This window comes from Dama dama, chromosome 11 (genome assembly GCF_033118175.1).
Source record: "Dama dama isolate Ldn47 chromosome 11, ASM3311817v1, whole genome shotgun sequence".
In the NCBI taxonomy this organism is placed as follows: Eukaryota; Metazoa; Chordata; class Mammalia; order Artiodactyla; family Cervidae; genus Dama; species Dama dama.
In genome coordinates, this window is record NC_083691.1 from 77,823,425 (window position 1) to 77,845,845 (window position 22,421).

General features: G+C 38.2%; 1 protein-coding gene across 3 annotated transcripts in view; it reads left to right on the forward strand.

Annotated features, from left to right (window-relative positions):
* THADA (THADA armadillo repeat containing) overlaps positions 1 to 22,421 on the forward strand; it is a 327,677-nt gene that overhangs the window by 97,245 nt on the left and 208,011 nt on the right. For all 3 annotated transcript variants that reach the window (XM_061155511.1, XM_061155510.1, XM_061155509.1), the window contains one exon: positions 2,309 to 2,400. In XM_061155511.1, the coding sequence (XP_061011494.1) occupies positions 2,309 to 2,400 (92 nt within the window). The remainder of the gene's footprint in view (positions 1 to 2,308; positions 2,401 to 22,421) is intronic.

A 22,421-nucleotide genomic window follows, 5' to 3' on the forward strand; every position in this document is an offset into this window, starting at 1 on the left:
TTGAAAAAGCAGAAGATCTGGCAACACTGGGCTTACATTTTCCTTAGGGCATTAGCTTCAGCTTCAGCTTAACAGTGACTGCCTTAGACCCAGTCCTCTGCCGCCTCTGTAACTCACTGCCTTTGTGGGCGTTTGAGTTTGTGATCCTTACGGCAGTAGTTTTGGGAAGCTGTTTTCTAAATCCTACATTGTTACTGTCAGCTACCTTTCTTCTTACATTGCTATTTTAATACACTGTATAACTCCTATCTAATTAGAATATGAGCTGTGTTAGCAGTTAAGTGTGTGTCTTCTATTTCTGGATATTCTCCATGGTGCTAGTATACGGCCTTACATATTTAGGGAAGTCAGTACATATTTATACATCTCTACTCAGATTTGGCAGTGTAACTGAGGAAGCCCAGTATCCCTGGTATAGGGCTTCCCTTGTGGCTCAGCTGGTAAAGAATCCGCCTGCAATGCAGGAGACCTGGATTGGATCCCTGGGTTGGGAAGATCCCCTGGAGAAGGAAAAGGCTACCCACTGCAGTATTCTAGCCTGGAGAATTTCATGGACTGTATAGCTGATGGGGTTGCAAAGAGTCAGACACGACTGAGCAACTTTCGCTTTTACTTTCAATATCCCTGGTGGCTCAGATGGTAAGGAATCCGCCTGCAGTGCAGGAGACCTGGGTTCGAAAGTCCCTTGGAGGAGGGCATGGCAACCCACTCCAGTATTCTTGTCTGGAGAATCCCTATAGTTAGGGAAGCCTGGCAGGCTGCAGTCCATGGGGTCCCAAAGAGTCAGACACTACTGAGCGACTAAGCACAGCACAATATGCCATGATATTCAAGACATTTTTATGATACAGGACACTGTCTGGACACATTGGTTTGGAAGCAGATTAGTATTTTATTGGCCATATTAATAATGTGGATCCATTGAGTTAGATCTGATAAGTATTTTCTCATAGGTAAATGATTATAGAAAATAAAAGGAAAGAGCTAAGCTCTTTCTTGGAATATTCATCAGAAATGACGTAGAAAAATGAATTTATTGGTTTTGTTTTTTTTAAGCTGTTACTTGATGATATAGGTACAAAGAGATAATGCAACAGTTGGTGGTGGTTAAGAAGTATAGGAAAAAGCTATGTTGTATGCATGTGGTTGGATTGTGGAGCTCAGTTTAAGAGGAAGTCCTTCATAGTAATGAAGTATGGAACAACAGACTGTTTCCAAATAGGAAAAGGAGTACGTCAAGGCTATATATTGTCACCCTGCTTATTTAACTTACATGTAGAGCACATCATGAGAAACGCTGGGCTAGAGGAAGCACAAGCTGGAATCAAGATTGCTGGGAGAAATATCAATAACCTCAGATATGCAGATGGCACCACCCTTATGGCAGAAAGTGAGAAAGAACTAAAGAGCCTCTTGATGAAAGTGAAAGAGGAAAGTGAAAAAGTTGACTTAAATCTCAACATTCAAAAAACTAAGATCATGGCATCTGGTCCCATCATTTCATGGCAGATAGATGGGGAAACAGTGGAAACAGTGTTAGACTTTATTTTTCTGGGCTCCAAAATCACTGCAGATGATGATTGCAGCCATGAAATTAAAAGACGCTTACTCCTTGGAAGGAAAGTTATGACCAACCTACAGCATATTAAAAAGCAGAGACATTACTTTGCCAACAAAGGTCCACCTAGTCAAGGCTATGATTTTTCCAGTAGTCATGTATGGATGTGAGAGTTGGACTATAAAGAAAGCTGAGCGCCAAAGAATTGATGCTTTTAAGCTTTGGTGTTGGAGAAGACTCTTAAGAGTTCCTTGGACAGCAAGGAGATCCAACCAGTCCATCCAAAAGGAGATCAGTCCTGGGTGTCCTGGAAGAACTGATGTTGAAGCTGAAGCTCCAGTACTTTAGCCACCTGATGCGAAGAGCTGACTCACTGGAAAAGACCCTGATGCTGGGAAAGATTGAGGGCAGGAGGAGAAGGGGGCGACAGAGGATGAGATGGTTGGATGGCATCATCGACTCAATGGACATGGGTTTGGGTGGACTTCGGGAGTTGGTGATGGACAGGGAGGCCTGGTGTGCTGCAGTCCATGGGGTTGCAAAGAGTCGGACATGACTGAGCGACTGAACTGAATTGAAATGAATTGGCATAAAGTTATTGAAATTGTCTTATTTTATGAACACAACTATATCTTCTTTAGCCACACACTAGGCAGTTGGGTAATGGTTTTGAATGTCTAGTTTGAACATTGTAAATGTTGGTTTCATGCCATGAATATTTCTTAACCTGTATTGTGTATTTTTACACAGGTGAGAAATTCATCCACACTTCTCTTCAGTACCTTGATCACAAGAATATTTGGAGTTAAAAGGGGAAAGGATGAACTTTCCAAAAAAAATAGGTAAGCTTCATCTAGTGCTAACTTTATTTTTTATAAAATATCATTTTGGCCAAAAATAATTTTTAGAATTTTGCTTACTTTTATAGATTGATCTAGAGCATAAAACTATAAAAACACTATAGTAAATGAACCTATGCTGCCAAATTCTAAGCCCCTAGGCAAAAATATCTACTGTTTAATAAGTGGACCTTTCAAAGCAACAAAAATATTGGAAGGCAGCAAGGTCTGAAATGTAGAGCTGTTTCTCAGTGCAACAGCTAAAGTTGTTTTGTTTTGTTTTGTTTTGATTTAATCTTCTTCAGGTATTCCTGAAATGTCCTAAATTGCTTTTTCTTGATATGTCATCAAGTACTAGCTTGTGTAATATCTTTGCTTTTATAGTAACTGGAAGTTTAAATGTTCATGGTATAATCATCGGGCCATGTCCCAGATTACTTCTGCATTAACCTGTAGCCAAGGGGAGTAGTTAAGATGTTGGCCACACAGAATAAACAATGCTTTTTACTCTTAGGTCTTCTGTGTTGTTTACTCTCTAAGATGTTTTTCTCAAGATTTTTTTTTTAATATCTGGAAAAAAAACTTATTGAAACACTTTGATTATGAGTAATCTTTGGATACAGTGCAGAAGTTCTGTTTGTTGGTTTTTAAAGAAGAGAAGCTCTGAATAATTGCTTATTAGCAGTTGGGAGGGTTTAATGGCAGGCTAGTGGCTTGCAGTTGTTAACACTAGATGTCACTGTTGCTGCATGTTTAATCACCTCCTGTAACTATTTAGGGTCTGATTTGGCCCAGTGGTCTTTCTCTTGATGCTCTAGAGATAAATCAAGCCCTATTCCTCTCCTGCCTAAAAAAGTTGATGATCAAACTTTTAATTCAGATTTTAAGCCCTTGTTTATTAAAATACATTTTCTTGTGGTGGAACTAAGTCTTAGGGATTAGAAAATATCATGAAATAATTGTATGATGCACCGTTAGTAATTCTAATAAAACCTATTGGTAGTTCTGAATTGTCATTTAAATTGCTGTTTATCACCCTGTGCCTGCTAAGTTGCTTCAGTTGTGTCTGACTCTGCAACCCCTATGGACTGTATCCTCTGTCCATGGGATTCTCTAGGCAAGAATACTGGAGTGGGGTGCCTCACCCTCCTCCAAGGGATCTTCCTGACCCAGGTATTGAACCCACATCTTTTGCGTTTCCTGCCTTGCCAGATCAGCTCTTTACCACTAGCGCCAACTGGGAAGCCCTATTTATCATTCCGTAAAATTCAGTGAATATTTAAATGGAAAGCAAGTGTCTATACATGTGAATTCCTTGAGTATACTAAGGAAATACTAGAGAGGTTTTTTGGGGTTTTTTTGTTTTTGTTTTTTTTTTAGCTGAGTTGTATTTTTAATAAGGATAACATTATTTTTTTGAAAGAATGATTATAATTTTTACTATTTGGCCCAGTTCCTAAATAAATTCTTCCTATCACTAGTTATTTTTCTTTTTAGCTTTGTTTTTTTGTTAATAATTCAACAAAGTGCCAAGGGTTAAAATGGTTTGGTCATATTATAAGGCCATGGTAAATAGTGTATAAATAAAATATGATATGAGGTTATCAAGCAAGTAAAATTAATGTTTAAAACTGAACTCGGAGAAATGCTCTTTTTTTTCCCTTTTACTTTTTATAAAAGTGATTCTTGGATGTGTATGCAGCTTTTACTACGTATAGGAGAAAATGATCAGACTCATTTTATGTAGGTTGCTTCTGAGGAGGGTGGAAGAATAGCACAGTGGAACCACACTGCTGTAAGCTCTTCGCCACAGCATGCTGGTGGAAACCTCTATTATAAGTTCATTCCTCTTAAATAGGAAAAGTTACAGAATATATAACTTTCCTAGAAAGAGGGAAACTGAATATTCACATAATTGTTTTGAGTAAAGCTGACAAGTGAAACGAAGGTATTAAAATATTAACTTTTTAAAATGTGATGAGTAGTTTTGGTAAGAGTTTTTATTTCAGTAATCTGAAGCTTGGTATATTTCATTACATTTTCAAGGCTTCTGTTCTCTGTTTAACCCTCCAAGAGTCTTATTTCTTTGCAGCCTTGCTAGATTTGCTCTCTAAAACCTTAGTGTCTTCAGCTTGCCATTGTTTTTAATGATTCTTCTAGTTGTTCTTTGTTTAATTATGTCATTTTGGGGTGAAATGTTTATGTACTTGTCTGCTACAATATTAAGTCCCTGAGGGCAGAACCTTTTTGCTTCTATTTTGTGTATATGTGATGGGTGCTGTAAGAATGCTAGTAATAATGATGTCTTTCTTGTTGGTTGGTTGCTCAACCATTGAATAACTAAACTCAGCCAGTAAGACCTCACAGGCTGGTGAAGTCTACTTTCACAGCTACAGACTGTTCTGCCACAGTCTTGCAAATATGTGCTCTTGATCAGAAGGGAACTGGACATAAAAACATCTGCCTTTCCCATCTAGTGGGGGAAAAAGTGTCTATCTTGGAGTCAACAGACTTGGTTTCCAAGCTTTTTGCTGCCACTGGAGATGACCTTAATAGACACCCTTATCTGCTTTGCACTTCAGTTTCTCCATCTATAGACCAGGAATGATAAAATCTGTTTTCTCTATTCATAGGGCTACAGGGAGGATAAACAAACTATTAGTTCATTTTCTTGTAAAATATTCAAAGTTAGTTAAGTCGCTCAGTTGTGTCAACTCTTTGCAACCCTGTGGACTGTAGCCCACCAGGCTCTTCCGTCCATGGGATTCTCCAGGCAAGAATGCTGGAGTGAATTGCCATTGCCTTCTCCAGGGGATCTTCCCAACTCAGGGATCAAACCCAGGTCTCCTGCCTTGCAGGCAGATGCTTTAACCTCTGAGCCACCAGGGAAGCCCAAAGTTCTATGCAATTAGAAATATAATTTGCTTTTTCTCTGTTACCACTTCTTTTATTATACTCGTTCCATTGTCTTCTGGAGTACAGGATCAGTATCTTATCCTTATTTTTATTTGCCTGGTGCTTAGCATGGTGTCTGGCATGACCAGAAATACTTGCTTAATGAATAAGCAAGTTTTTTTTACTAGATGAGAGATGAGACATCTGGTTTCTACTCCTGCCTTTGTTGTCATAGAGCCACCATAACCAAATTAGTTAACCTGTCTGGGCCTTGGTTTTCTCCTCTAAGATAAGAGATTTGGACTATCCTTGAGGTCTGTTGTTTCTATCAAATACTAAGCTAGGGTTTACATAATTGTTACTAGAATTGTGAGTTTGGTAAACTGCTGTGTTCCCAGTGCCTAGGACAGTACCTGCCTGGTAGTTCAGTTCAGTTCAGTCACTCAGTTGTGTCCGCCTCTTTGCGACCCCATGGACTGCAGCACGCCAGGCTTCCCTGTGCATCACCAACTTCCGGAGCTTGCTCAAGCTCATGTCCATTGAGTTGGTGATGCCATCCAACCATTTCATCCTCTGTCATCCCCTTCTTCTCCTGCCTTCAGTCTTTCCCAGCATCAGGATCTTTTCTAATGAGTCAGTTCTTTACATCAGGTGGCCAAAGTGTTGGAGTTTCAGCTTCACCATCAGTCCTTCCAATGAATATTTAAAGGAATATTGATTTCCTTTAGGATTGAGTGGTTTGATCTCCTTGCAGTCCAAGGGAGTCTCGAGAGTCTTCTCTAACACCACAGTTCAAAAGCACCAATTCTTTGGAGCTCAGCTTTCTTTATAGTCCAACTTTCACATCCATGCTTGACTACTGGAAAAAGCATAGCCTGGACTAGATGGAACTTTGTTGGCAAAGTAATGTCTCTGCCTGGTAGTAGGGACAAGAAGTCCCCCTTTCATGTATAAAGGAGGGAGCAGGGAATTTCTATGGTGGTCCCGTGGTTAGGAATCCGCCTTGCAGTGTGGGGGACGTCGGTTCAATCCCTGGTCCAGGAACCAAGATCCCACATGCTGTGGAGCAGCTAAGCCCATGCACCACAACTGGTGAGCTCATGTGTTGCAACGAAAGACTCCCACATGCCACATCTAAGACCAAATGCAACCAAATTAAAAATACATATATACTTTATTTTTAAGAAAAAGAAAGCAGCAGAGGTTCTGTATCCCCGTTAATAGGTATATAGAGTGTGCTCATAATGATTCAACTCTGGAGCTCATTAGCCTTGTTCTAGATGGGCCTTTTGGATTATGAAGAATGAGAAAACATGAGTTTCACTTGTTTGTTTTAAATACTGTTATTACATTTTAATTTTCTAAAGCACCTTTCCTTTCTATTTATTACCCCCCAGACTGACTTGGCCTGACAGAATGAATAATTGATCCTTTGTAGAATCAGAAACTACATGGCTCTGTGATGTGGGGAGTGTGCTGGGCTTCCCACATAGTCTCCATCTGCCTTGAATGGGCTCACCTGGGTAGTTCCTCATTCCTCACAGACAGGAGCTAAACCAATGTGATCTTTAGCTCTGGTCTTTCCCTTTAACCCCTTTGTGTATTAACTGTCAGCTATTCTATTCCTTGGTAAATGACAAATATCAACATACATGTAGTAGTCTGAAAGGCTTTATTTTATTCATTACTTTTTAAGAGCTTATTTTTGTTTTCTTTAATTTTTTAAATGTTTAATTGGAGGATAGTTGCTTTACAATGTTGTGTTGACTTCTGCAATGTGAATCAGTGATAAATATACATATATCCCCTCCCTCTTTTTTTTCTTCTTTTACTCAGCTTTATTGACGTAAAAATGACAAAATTATATATATATTTAAAGTGTGCAACATAATTTGACATACGTATACATTGTGAAATGATTACTAGATTTTGCAATTCTGTTTGGAATTTTATCTCAGTTAAGTTGAAGTTGCCCTGAAATATTTTAAACATATAACTACCTGATTTTTCAAAGATAAGCCTGAAATATTTTACCCTCAAGATGAAATATGAGGAACTCAGCCTTTAGTGCTTTTTTCTATGAAAAGCTTTATTTTAGACTTTGCCAAAGCTCCATGCAGGTGCTCAGTACAGAGTGTTCTATAGCTCTTGCTCTCTGCATGTTAAACCAGTCAGCCAATAAGAATTTATAAGCATTTGTCATTAACTCAGTGCTGACACAGCAGAGGAGTCCATGAGAAATAGAAAAGGTGGACCTTGCTCAGGGAGCTTACCTTTCAGCTCAGGAAACAAGAACTGTCATTTGTGAAACAGATACAAATAGAAGACAACCTACCAGGAATCAGGCGCACAATGTGGTCTGAGTAATGGATGCATTAGAAATTCATCAGTGGAGAGCTGAGTGGGGCATTTGGGTGGACTGTGTTTCTGATAAAGCTTTGGGGATGAGTAGATTTGGGGTACATAGAAACAAGCAGGTTGAAAAGAACAAAAGAGAAATAATCTTGTTTTCAGTGTTAAGTACAATCTTCATTCTGTCATATTAGAGAGAGCTCATATTCAAATTAATAGCTTAGGATGGTTTAGTACAATTTAAGGGGAAAATGTTTGTAAAAGGATCACTACGTCCAAGTAAAATTATTTCTAATGAGTATGTTGGGAGATGTTAAATTATTTTATTTTCCTGAGTATAAATAACAGAGACTTGCTTTAGTTATTTCCCTTAACGTCTTAGTGGTGTAGGTCTGGAAGGATCCTCTAAGGAACATCTAATCTAGTCCAGCCCCTGCTTATAGACAGATTTTGAAGCAATTTCCAGACAGACTGGCTTCTCTCCTGTTGTTCATGTTTTCTAGGAAAAGAGATTCCGCAAGTTTTTGTGGTTACCCACTCCATTGTTTCGGAAAGAACTGGGTTCCCAAAAGTAAAATTGGGAGCTGTGGGGCAACTAGGTTTTTATATTTTCAAGAATGTAATTATTAGAATTCAGAATAACTTATTTTATTTGCTTTGAACTACATAGTAGTTTGTAGCATGTGCCTATTTGGCCAAGCTGAAGATTGAAATTTTCTTTTGACTGTGGCCTGGATAATCTTAACATCCTCAGACCCAAAGGGTTCTCGTTTTTTCCCCATTCAACAAGCATTTATATTGTGTGCCCTCTGCTTTATATTATGTGATCCTCTGCTGGGCACTGGGATCCAAAGATGAATCAGACATACTCTTGGCCCTAAGGAAACTGACCATCTGATGAAGAATATGTCAGTTACCTACTACGCTAGACTCTCTGTCCCACCCATGTAAAAGGAAGGGAGAAGTAGTAAAGGAAGACGGCATATCCATTTGTGTGCTCAACATATGCCAAAGTCTTTATAAGTGTCTAATTTAGCCTTCATCACAGCCCTGCAGAGTCATTGTAATTTCATCGAGAAGTAAATTAAGGTTGGTGAGGTTGAGTTACTTGCTGGAGGTCATGCAGCCAGAAAGTGGTAGAACTTGAATCCAAATCCAGCTGCATCTGCAGAGTGCCTGTGGATTTACCCACCAGCACACACAGCCCCTTGTGAGCAGTGAGTCACTGTTGAGAGTCTGGCTTTAGATTTTGCATCCTGAGACCATGGGAAATGAGGCACTTCACCCAGAGTTTCAGTGTGGAGCCAGGACTCTCACATCTCCCTTATGGCAAGTTGATTTTAAGACCCTTTAATTACTCCCAATAGGATATCAGTGTGGCCAGTAAGTCATTTGCCTCATAAAACTCCTGTATTTGATGATGGTTGGGTGCTATAGAGAGAGGATTTGGGGGTTTTGTGATAATCTTTGTCTATGGTATGATGTCTTCCAAGGCATAACCTAATGTTTTTCCAAATCTCTGCTTATATTTTTCATTTGTTTAATATCAATTATAATAATAGCCCTCATTATATTAGTTTTTGTATTGGAGAGGACCTAAGAAGCCACCCAGACCTGTTTCTCATTTTGCAGATGTGAAAATTGAGGTGCTCAAGGTCACACGGCTAGTGCTGGAAATAAGGTTAATGGATATTTTTAGCTCACAGTTAGCTCAACTAGAACATTTAAAAAATTTAGCTGATCATTTATAAATGGAGTGTCCGTTAGCAACAGTAATACTAGTTTGGATTCAAATATTTTGAAATTAAGCTAAGAGCCCCAGTGTTTTGATATGGTCTGGAGGTGTCATTCATGCATTTTTCATAGTTGTTTATAGAACATTCAATCTAGGTCTTTAGGCAGAGTAGGTAAATGTGTACTTTTGGAGACTGAGAAGTAAAGTACAAGTCTTGAGTAACCCTTATTGAGAAGTTCTTAAAATCAGAATTCTGTCTACTCTGACACTTTGGCCTACTAGAAAGTCTCATGTTTCAAGTTTTTGTTCATTCTTAGGTTCATGGATCACAAGTAGGAAAACCACAAATAAAAATTTTAACCAAAAAGAAGCTCTTAAAAAGAAATATGTTCATGAACTTGAAGTGGGAATTAGTCACTGTGTTCTTAAATATTGACTCTTGCCGGGGCGAAGTAATCTTTGTTCCTAAGTACTGCTTCAGGCCATTGCCTTCTTTAATAACTAAGGCATTGTTGCTTTAGTTTGAGCATGTTCTATGGAATTTTGGCAATGCATGCATCCTCTTTCTGTGTCTCAGTAAAAGCATGAGTAAATATTTTTTCTTAGCTTTGGTATTTTTGTAGCTTACATTTTATATGAACCAGACTAATATAATGTAATACCAGGATTACATAATTTAGGACATCAGGATTTCTTCCAGGGCTGTGAGATAAAGTCTTCATTTATCAGGGGCTTTACAAGCAGTATTTGTTGCTCATTCAGTACCTGTAGAGAAATACCACATAGCTCTTTTCCCAATGAGAAAATGGAGTCAAAGAGGTTAAAACCAGAGGGAACAGTTTCTCTAGAACTTGGATAATACTTTTTCTTTATTCAGAATTTGGTCCTTTTAACTATTGATTTTAGTAATGTATAGTTTAGGAATTTCAGACTATTCTTATTACACACCAAGATGTCAGACTTTTAATAAAATATAATCAGTAAAAAGTTTTCATTGAATACTTATTATGTGCCTTTCTACTCTAATATCTCCTAAAGTAGTTTATGACACAGTCTTGGACTTAAAGGAGTTTATTATTTACTGATAGAGAAAACATGTGAGCTAGTTTAGGAAAAATGAATATCCAACTCTTCTGATATTGTCAGGGAATGGGGGGCAGAGGGAGTCAGAGGAGGATGAGGTCAGTCTCCATGCAGGAGTTAGGGCTTAATCTCAATTTGAAAGGATGGTCAGGATTTGAATAGGTAGAGGGGAGGATGTTGCCTATAAGGTTATATAGGCATGAACGAAGATAGCAGTGGTGGAACAGTTGTTGTATATATCTGAGAAAGTTAGAAGATAAACCAGACTAGGGCTGAAGGCATACTATAGAAATATTCATTCATTCATCCATTTTTTCCATTTATTCCTAGAGCCAAGGATTCATTGATCACCTTGTGTAGGCACTGGACGAGGTTCTGGAGCTATATCAATGAGTAAAACAGATAAGCCAAGGAGACTGGTTTGAATTTTACATGACATTATGAGTCATTTCAAAGTTTTAGTGTTGGAGTATTCCATGATACAGGCATTGTTTTAGGAAATCATTTGAGAAGTGATTGCATTTTGTGTTCCCCACTGGTAGTATTGGAAAATGTGATGCCAGACTATGGAAGAAAGTTACTTAGGAATAACTTGTACTCTCTGTAGATTGTTAAATCATGGTTCCAGCTTGATGGTCTTTTTTTTTAAAACATTTGTTCTGTTTGTTACTTCTAAATTGAGTAGTGGCTATATCATAGGGGAATATACCTTATGTTTTGAGGATCACTAGTTTCCTCAAGGTATTAAAAAGATATTTAGTGAAAAGTAAATTATTATAAAGTCAAGTAAGTTTTGAAAATACTGGATTAAATTCAAATTTCTTTATGACAGGACTTCTCAGAACCTTTCATATGCTCTAATAGGCTTTGTGAATCTTCAGTAACCCAAGATGTTTGACCATGGATCTCAGAACATCTCTTACCCTCTTGTGTTCCAGCACACATAGTTTAGGGGATACTGCCACGGGGATACTGATTGAGGCAGGTGAAAGGCATGTTTCCAATCATTAGGAGCTGTACTATACGTGACAAAGGAAGATATTCATTTCAGGTTTATCTTGGTAGCAACAGAAGGACTTCATATTAGTTGCAGTTAAATATGCTGTAAGTTATCTTGAGTTGTCAGGTAAAAATTTAAAATGGTATCCTCACATATGGTAGGTGGTCAATAAATATGAGTCAGTAAAATCTCATAGCTTTAGACCTTTTAAAATCTTACATATAAAGTGCTTCTTTGGGAGAATAAACTTTACACCAAATTAATTTCTTCTACCATTTTGTCAGATGAAGATAACGTCCCTTTTCCCCAAAGCTTTGATCATTGATAATGGGGGAAATAGGGCCTACACCATGGTTGATGAACTTAACAAGGTTAGTGCCAAGCCCATCAGAGTGTGATGTATGTATCTGTGTGTGTGTTTGTTGGGAGGGCAAATAGGGAGAGGAGAACAGAACAATAACCATATTTGTAATATAATAGGTAAGACTTTAGGACCTACTAGTATGGCTGAGTTCTATACCTTTGGTCTGTATGTCTTGCTAGCAGCATCTTCTTGTTGTCCTTCATCAAGGACACTTGGAGCTATTATAAATAGCTTCATTGTAAATATTTAAACAGAGGCTTTAAATAATTCAGATTTGAAGCAGTTAGAATGCTTTTGGCTGCAAGTAACAGAAAACCCAAATAAAAATTTAAACTATAAGGAAAAGTTACTATTTCAAATATAACCAAGAAGTTTTAAGGGGGATTGATTTATTCATCATTTATTAATTTGATGAGGTTGATAACATCATCAGAGACCCCGGTTCTTTCCATTCTTCACCATGCAATCCTGGATGTGAAGGCACTGGCCCCAAGCAAGCTTTTTTCTTGATTTCAAGATGGCTGCCATTCCTGCCATCACATCTCGATGCAGCAGATGCAATATTCAGTGGCTTGTGTATCCCTATTTCTTTTTCAGAATGACAACACCACCTCCTGTATGAGTTCCCACACTCTCAACTCCACACTCTACAGACTTCCCTTCAACATCTTTTTGGCAGTGTTAACATCTTAGTATGCCCCAGCTTATCCCGGACAAGGGAAATGGATCCACCATGATTAACTTAGACTAATTAGACTTCTCCAGTTGGATCTGGAGTTGCTGCCAGCCCTCCCTGAAGCATATGAGTATGGAGAGAAGGGTGAATACCCAACCAAAGTCAAATGCTGTTAAAGAAAGGATGGGGTGAGAGCATGGATTTTTATTAGGTGACTAATAATGTCTGCTGTTACATCCTTCTAGGCTATCTCAAAAGCTTTGAAAAGGTTTTCATTTCATTAGGAAGATAAATTATATATGTAGTGTTTTAGCCTAATAGGAAAGTGTATTTTCCCTTTATTTATGCAATTCCTTCATGTAATTTTTAAGAGATATGAAGTAGTAAAAGTGTTTGGCTTTGTGGTTCTGTATCACTCCTATAGGCAAGGCTTCATTAAAAAAATTTCACGCAGGAATGAAGTTTTGTCTTCACACATGAAAGAAGTTTTGTAGAACTTTAAAACAGAGATACTAAATAAAATACAATGAATTTCTAAGTCAGAAAACGCTACTTTGCAATATGAATTATCTCTCTGATTCATAGCTAACCTCCAACAAGCTAACAGAGCATTAACGTTGTTTTTATTATAAACTCTAACTCACTTTGGAATTTGACCCATATTACAACATTGATTTTGTTCTTGCAGGGTCAAATGGTATGAAGTCAAATCTAATTTTATAGAAATTGGTACTTAATTATTTTTATTTATAAACACAAAATCCCTATTCTATTTAAACTGAGCATAGTATTTTGATACGACTTTTGGGGCCTCTGAATTCAAATTAGACCATCTGTCTTGAACGATTTCTCTTTATCTGCCGGGTTTCTTTCTTTTCTGTCTGTCCAAACTGTTACCATTTTGTTCTGTACAAACTGCCTCTATAGAAGTGGAACTGTCTGGGTCACAGTAAACCAGCCCAGCTCAAAGGAAGTTGGGGTCAGACTGGCTACATTTGACAAGGATCAGTAAGTCTGATCCAGGTGCTAAACCTTGGTTGTCTAGAATTTTCTACGGTATAAGCACATCCTTAGAGCCATCCATTGCTCCTAAAACATCTTTGTCTTTCTTCTGTTTATCTCTATGATCACTCGTTGTGAACAACTAATTTAGATACATAAAAACGATCTTCCGTTTATAAGCACACTTCTCCCTTTAAATTCACTTGATCCCCATTTTCACCCCCTACAATCAAAGCCCTCTCTCCTAGGTCACTGGTTTCACTTTTACAATTGGTGGTCTGTTTGGATGGGTCAGTATTTTTTTTTTTTTTTCCTTCATTTGTTCAACATGTTTCCTGTTTTCAAGACACTGAGCACTGAGCAGAGCACAGACCTTTGTCAAGTGTGATCTGTGTATTTGAAGAATAGTGGAGGAGGAGAGCTAAGACTTGAACTCAACTGTCACGCAAGGTGTAAAAGCCACGAGTGCGCTGAGAGCATCTTTCCTGGCCCTCAGGGGAGAGCTTGAGTGCGCCTCTCCTTCCGCTTCCTGGCTTCCGCTTCCTGGCTTCCGCTTCCTGGCTTCCGCTTCCTGGCTTCCGCTTCCTGGCTTCCGCTTCCTGGCTTCCGCTTCCTGGCTTCCGCTTCCTGGCTTCCTTGCTGCCCCGGAAGTGAGCTGTCCGCTCACACTCTTCAAACGCTCGTCCTCTCTAAACCGTCCTTCTTCCCTTCCCAGTTCTGCTATTTAGGTGGGACTATCTCACGTGACCATTTCTTTATCTTGCCTTTGCTTTATCTGTGGGACAAGCAATGGTTCAGATCATAATCAGTAAACGAGAGGGCAGTACTAATGATATCCCTGCCCTGTCTGTATTTGGAAACACAGTTCTCTGTAGTGGAAAAAAGTGTCACTGGCCTCTGAAGGTGGTGAACGCCCACTTTTTCCCCAGAAACACACCACAAGTCATCCGCTCTGCCTCCTTTCTGCTTTTAATTAAGCCAACTTAATTTTCCTAACCTTCAACATGTTAGGGAAATAAAAGAGAACTTCTCTTTCAATGCTGTTCTCTTGCTTTGATTAGCTACTAATGCTGCATGTAATAACATAGAGTTTAACTTTTATCGTTGTTAAAATATAATGTTTCAGCGGGAAAGTAAATATATTTTCTAAGGGATACCTGCAGTGCCTCCACTTATAATATTTATGTCTTTGGAAAACGTGTTTCAATTGCCAGATGATCATTTGTAAATTGTGGCCTTTCTATAGATGGACATTTCTTTCTTAAATACTTGCTTGTTCTTTTCCTTCTTGTTTTCAACCCTGACTGCCTTCAGAATTGTACTGGCAAAGTGCTTGGTTCACCCATGAAAATTGAATTCCAGGGGATTCATGGCATTTTCTGTTTGGGTTTATTTCTCTGGAAATCTCTTCTTGCCCCCACCCTCCATTAAATTAAAATGTAATGATTTTTCTTGGTTTTGTAAATAAAACCCCTTCTAGCATTTTTCTAGCACTTTAAAATAGCATTCCTTATGATAGCAAACCATGGTTAACTTAATAATTCTCTTACTATTAAATATTTAGTTTTCCCCTAATTTAAAAAATATTTTTAATACTGTTGTGGTGAGTATCTCTATTTACAAAGTGTTTTAAAATGTAGGGTTATTTCTTACAGATAAATTCTCCTCAGTGTGATTTCTTGGCCACAGTATATAAGTAGACTTCCGATTCTTTTTACGTATTGTCAGAATTCTTGATAAATTAATCTTGAAAAATGATTTCCCCCTGTCACCTTCTTAACTCAGGAATTTTCACTAGTTCTCTGTTGCCCGTGGTCTAACATCTCTGCCCCTTTAACTGGCTTTGTCCTTTTTGTTAAATCTTTTTTTTTTTTTCCTTGTTTCAACCAACTGCCTGCCATTGAGCATTTAGTCTGTCTTCTTTTTCCATGTTATAAAAAGTGGTACAAGAAATACCTTCATAGTTTTTAGCTTTTCCTATGTTTTCTGGACTATTTCTTTGGGATGAATGATCAGAAGTTGAAATACAGAATTAAAGAATATAAACATTCCATGAAACTGATAGCCAGACTTCCTTTAAATAAGATAACAATTTACAAATTTCCCAGCATGTATAATCTTTCTAGTGGTGGGTATTATTCTTTTTTTAAAGCAAGTTATTGAGAAGATGAGAGGGGAAAATTACCATGTTGTTTCAATTTATATTGCTGTTATTAATGATAAGGTTGAACATTTGCCCACATTATTTGTTGGTTAATTGTATTTTCTTCAGTTTAGCTTTCAAGGCCCTATATAATTTGAACCTGCCCTTTTCACCTTGTCTCCTATTAGTCAAACCCACAAATATTTATCAAACTTATCCTAACTACCATTGAATTCATGTAGTCTAATCAAGCTAATCTAGCTACTGTTCCTTTCAATATTATGATTTTCCTTTTTGTTGCTTTTGTTCATGCTTTTTCTGTTCCTAAAATGCTTATCCCTTCTCTTCTGCTTACAGTATGCTGATTTTTTCCATCCTTTAGGGTTCACCCTGAATCTTTTTTCCTCTGAGAAGTTTTCCCTGACTTTAATGTGGCTTCCTTGAGAACAGGGCCTGTGTCTGATGCCTTTTCTTTTGCCCTAGTATCTTGTAAAGGCTCTGCCTTACATCGGAGGCAAAGAAGTGATCTATTGATGTTGCTAAGAAAATGCATATGGTGTTCAGCAGCTCTCAATTTAACCTTTGACTCTGACTTTGGGCAAGTTTAGTTTTCATTGAGTCTCAGTTTCTTTATCCCAGCATCATCATGGATTGGAGATGATACTTCAGTCTGCCTCCAGAGTTGCTATGAGGAGTGAGTGTGATAAAGCTCATAAAGGGCCTGGTGCAGTGGTACTTGGCATACAGGAGGCTCTCTTTAAGTGAGAATTGTTTTTAAATTAGCTGAATGAATAATGCTTGGTAATCCCAGCACTCACTGGTCTCCCTTTCCTTAGGCCTCTTCCGGGTGTACCCCAAATGATATGTGCTGTCTCTTCCTTGTGTTGGGATTGCTTCTTACGAATTAGTTTGTTGCTGTTCAGTTGCTAAGTCATGTCCGACTCGTTGCGACCCCGTGGACTGTAGCCTGCCAGGTTGCTCTGTCCTTGGGGTTTCCCAGGCAAGAATACTGGAGTGGGTTGCTTTCTGCATTGGCAGGCAGATTCTTTCCCACTGAATACCAGGGAAGCCCATGTGAACTAATTAGGTACTCTCAAATCAATTCCAAGTTACTAAGGGGAGGAATTGTGTTTTAATTCTGTTGCATGTCCTAAAGCACTGTGTATTGATTGGTTAGGTATAGTTGAGTAACTTTGGTAACAATGAAAATAAGGGCAAAGGAGTGATGAAGATCTCATTTCTGTTTTTTACGGAAATCTTTACTGGACCTTTGCTAGAAGAAATTATTGTATTTTAGGGTCTTTAACAAATGCTTAGTTTTGTTGCCTGTTCAGCCAAATGGAGTTAGTTATCCAGTAGAAAATGGTAAAAATATCCAGATAACACCACTGGATTTCACTTTTCCATATAGTGTTTCAAAGTGTTGTATTCATTAATATTTGTGAGAAACCTATGGTTAATATCACCAGAAGTCATAAACTAAACCAGATTTCCCCCCGTTTTAACTTTCACATGACTTGGATTAACAACAGTGTTACTCCCTAATTTACACCTGGGATTTAAAAACCTTTGCAAAAAGCTGAAACAATGATTCATATTTAGTCACCATATGACTGGGTTATTTTCATTTATTGAAAATATAAACAAGAAAAAATATCCTGGATAAAGAGCTCCATGTATTTTAACTAGTGACAGATGCTGTGATCAGAATTTCTACTTAAGTCAGGCATTTTTGACATACACCTCAAGCCTCGCAATTAAGCTTTATGCCTTTCCAAACATAACAGTTAACCAATAAACCAAAATATCAGCCCAGTCTGGCTTAGCTCAGCGGTCTTTTGATTTCTTCCAGTCTGTTTGATGTGGAGGCTTATTGAGATTTATCTACTGAGCTGTTCATAGTTTGTAGGGCTGGCTATATTATATAAGATTCCATTAGTGACTGGAGAGTGTAGACAGTCTCTACAGTGGAGATAATTTAGTCAGTTGTGCTGGTCATGGTTTTGTTGAAATTTTTAAGACTTCTGTCAAGATTTTTAAAAACTTATACTCAATGATTTTTATTTTCCAGTTTATACTATGAGCCTCAAAACAGATATAGTTTGATTGGTCCAATTTAGTAGAAAGTTTAACTGTCAGTAGGAATCTCTATGTAGATTGAAAAGTTTTCCATTTATTGGGACCAGTTTATCCACAAGGGAGATAAAAATAAAAAATATACAGTAAGCAATTATAAATGTTGGGTATGCTACATACTAAGTCACTTCAGTCACGTCCGACTCTCTGCGACCCCGTAGACTGTAGCCTGCCAGACTCCTCTGTCCATGGGTTTCTCCTGGTGAGAATACGAGACTGGGTTGCCGTTTCCTACTTCAGGGAATATTGGGAATGCGGTGAGTTAGATATCATTCCATTATGCTGTTTGTGATGATAATAGCATCAGTATCCTCAACTTTATAACATAAAAACTGCAAGGGACCTTCATTAACTTATGTCATGCAATCCTGGTTGGAATACTCAATAAGATAATTATTATTGTCCTCATTCTAAATGACACACTTGGAATTCATATTATTTATTTGCTACATGTCTCATATCTAATATGAAGCAGAGCTGGTGTTGAAGTTCAGATACAACTCCCAAACCAGTTGTTTTTGCATTTCGTTAAAGCTTTTTCTTCTATAATACACAATATTTCTAAAAATAACAATGTCCTGCAAAACAGCTTTCCAGTGGTTTAATCATATCCTCTTTCCTAAGAAGTAGATTAAAATGACTCATGTTTACCCTGCTGGAGATAAGAGAATAAGAGCATATTGGAGGAATAATAAAATGTATTCATTCTTTCTGCCTCAGTTGCCTCATGTATTGAATGGGAAAAGTAACTAATACTCACCTCATTGGGCTTTGAGGTGGATTAGGTGAATAAATGGGGCTTCCCTGGTGGCTCAGATGGTAAAGAATCTGCCTGCGATGCAGGAGACCATGGTTTGATCCCCGGGTTGGGAAGACCCCCTGGAGGAAGGCATGGGAACCCACTCCAGTATTCTTGCCTGGAGAATCTCCAAGGAGAGAGGAGCCTGGCAGGCTACAGTCCCTGGGGTCTCAGAGTCAGACATGACTGAGCGACTAAGCACAGCACAGCACAAGTGAATAAATAAATGCGAGGAGATTAGAAGAGTGCCTGGCATAGAGTAAATGGTAATATGTTTTGCTATTATTGCCTTCATTTACTCAGCCGGGTTTATTCATCTGTTGCTACATGCCAGGTAATGTACTAGGGGTATTGAAAGGTAAATAAGTCCAAGTCTTTGGTCTCACAATCAAGGGAAGGAGACATACAGCAGACTGTACACCATTGGCATGAATGTTCTATACAGAGGTCTGCAAGGGGAGATTTGGAAGCATGAGTGGAGATGAGTACCTGCTGTTAGACAGGCTTCCTGTAAGAATCCAGGCTGAGCTTGAAGTAAAAGTTAGCCAAGGAAACAGCAGAGGAAGAAAAAGGAGCCAGAAGGACAGATGACAGTGGTTGGTATAAACACATTTCCTCAGCTAGGATTTCTTGAAGACTTTCCCTAGTAGTCACAGTATTGTGGTTGTTCAGTCACTGTCACATCCAACTCTTTGTGACATGATGGATTGCTGTCCACCAGGCTTCCCTATCCTTCAGTACTTCCAGAATTTGCTCAAACTCATGTCCATTGAGTCAATGATGCCATCTAACCATCTCATCCTCTGAATAGTTACTTGTTTAAAATATTGACTTATGGAATCTTTCTCATGGAGAATATTATGAAGAACTATGTTTTAAGGAACACACTTTGGGAAATTAAGTAAATCTGGTGGTGAGAAATGAGTGCACGGCTGAAATGGAATAGACATGGAGAAGGGGGTATGGTTAGAGATATTAAGTCAGTTTAGCAGTATTTAATGAAAAACAAAGAGACTAAGGGAGAGGAAAGAAAGATAGTGAGGTGAGAGCAGATTTGGGGCTTAGAATAGTGTCTGGGGCTGATGGTGCAGTTTACAGAGGTGAAGATTTAGGTGAACCATTGGGAGGGTGAAATGGGGGCGATTCGGACTTCAGTTATTATACCTGTTTTGAGGTGCCTGAGGGACACCCAAGGGAACGTACTCATCACACCATTCATTGTCCTGGGTGTGGAGCATATGAGTGAGTTCTGGGCCGGATGAAGGAGTCATTCGTGAGAGATCGTATTTTATGCTAGGAAACTGGCTGAGAGAACCCAGTCGGATAAGCGTAGACTTGCTGGGGCCATCACTGTTTAAGGGACATGTGGAGAAGGAGGCTCTCTCAGCAGAGATTATTTTGACAATCTAATCTTTGGGACAGTTCTGATGTTCTTTGGGACAATCTGATATTCTTTGGCAGTTCCCCTGTGCCCTCTTTTCAAGATCTATGAGTATTTTGTTTTTTTGCGGGGCGGGGAAAGTGTCTGACTCCACCCATGCAGGAAACCTACTTTGTGGGCCACTCCTTCTCCCAGGAATCTGGGTAGTTGTAGAAAGAGGCACTTCACCCACACCCTAAGCTCTCTGCAGAGAGTGTGAGAGATACTGCCCAACCCTTCCAAGCCCAATGGGGGAAGGTGGAGCCATGGTGCACTGTACATTTTTGAGTATGAGATCCTTCAGTATAACTGGAAAAATCATGAAAGAGAAGTATTCCACTAGATTAAACAAGTTCAATGGGTTTTAATTTTCCTGATAAACTATTATTAAGAAATTGTTTTGGAGATTTACTCTCGGAGTAGGATTAGTTAACCTACATTTTTCATTTGGATAAGTGGTTCTTTAATTAGAAACCAAGATTAAGGGAATAGTTTCCCATTGCTTTATATGGTGTAGAGAAGGTATGTGCAAATGTCAAATGAAAGTTTTCCTCATGCTAGTGAGGAGCAGGGAAAACAAGAGGAAATTATAATATGTTAAGGGAAAGGATTCTGTTCATCCAGCGTGCCTGCTTTTATCTTCAATTCTGGAAGTCTCTGCCGGCATTTTTTTTTTTTTTTCTAATTCCCTATTCTTGTTGTGCCAGAAGTTGCACATTTCTGGCAAAATGTTCATTACTGGCTAAGGGTGCAGCAAGAAATCCTTTGCCAGAGAATTAAGCAAGCAGAAGTCTGTCAAAACAAATATTCTAGTTTGAAAATATAGTCCTGTGGGGGGGAAGGGGGAAGGGTGGATAGTGGAGGAGGCCAGGGCATGTTCTAAGGCTGAGTATTTATTTCATAAGAATTCTGTGTCCTAAAAGATTGTTGCTGGTAGGAGTGCTGGAAAAAACAGGATTGTGGTACATTAAATGTACCAATGAGCAAGGATGGATTTTCTGGGGATTTTTGGTTTGCTTTTGTGTTTGGTATTTAGCTCCTATAATGACAGTCTTTGCTAAGAGTGAAACATTTTGATAACAAATAGCCTTTAAATTTAATTGAAAAGGAATTTAACAAAACTTATGTTTACATGGAAAAACTCTCAGGCCTGAGGATATTAAACATGTATAAATAAACATGCACATAAACACACAGTCCACTTCATAAGCATTTATTTGACTGGGAAATGCCAGCTTTATGTAATTTCAGTCTTGGCCTATTGATTCCGAAAAAGCACAATTTTTTTTTCTTCCCAACTTTTCCTTGTACCTCTCCCTTGTTACTTTAAAAGAAAATAATTTTATAGAAGAATGATTATAGATTGGATAGATGTCAGGTTTTGGGATTTCTTTGCTGTTTAGTTGCTTGAATCTATTATAATTTTGCTCTTCAAGTTGGAGAAGCATAGACTGACATTTGTGTTACTTTCCACTGGGATTTGGGGTGGGATTAACCATATTAAGCTCCAAGGATGAAAATCATTGCACACAGAGGTGGATTTTGAATATTTCCTGACCATATATCTGCCTACAAATGATGTTATTTTTTGAAAGAATTTTAAAAACTAAAATGGGCTGCATTGTAATATTGAAGTAAGTGATCATACGTAATAGAATGTCTTCATAATAAAGAAAAGCCCTCAAAGTAGTATTAAGGAAATGCAGACTGCTTTATTCTTATCTCCTTTTAGTCAAGTTTTAGACTAGCTGCCATCTAGGCAATTCAGGGAACACATATGTGCCTTCTTCTGAAGTAGTGGGCCGAAACCTTCTTCTTGCTCTTTGATTTTCCAATTTCCAGTACTTTAGTTACTGGAAGAAACATTAATTAATATACTTAAAACAATATAGTCATTCAAAAGAATAAATTTTTTTGGAGGGGTTGAAAAGATCACGGTGCACCATTGGAATTTGCCTTTAGTAAATGTAACATTTGTTTTCTAAAGAATTATAACAACATACTTAAATTCCAGAACAGTAAGCAAAATAGCTTAAGTTCACTGACTTGAAAAAACATTCTTTTATACTGCACGGTTCTAAAATAAATACTTAAAAGAAACAGAGAGCAAGCCATTCTATCTTGGATTTCATTTTCCTTCAGATAGAACAGCTAGAACAAACATTCTTGCTAGTTAACATTGCCTGTGTTTTTATGAAGTTAATAACTGACCTGTCAATCATGTCCTATATAAATACGGTAGTTGAATGCTTTCTGCTTTAGAAGCACTTTTATTTACAAGAGCTGCCAGCCAAGATTTCCAAAGGACTCCACGGGCTGTTTGCTTTGATCTGTTTTGAGGGCTGGTCTCTTTATACCTGTTGGTTCGCTATTTATGATACCTTTGTGTAATCAGGTATGGGGAGAGCAGATGTGCAGA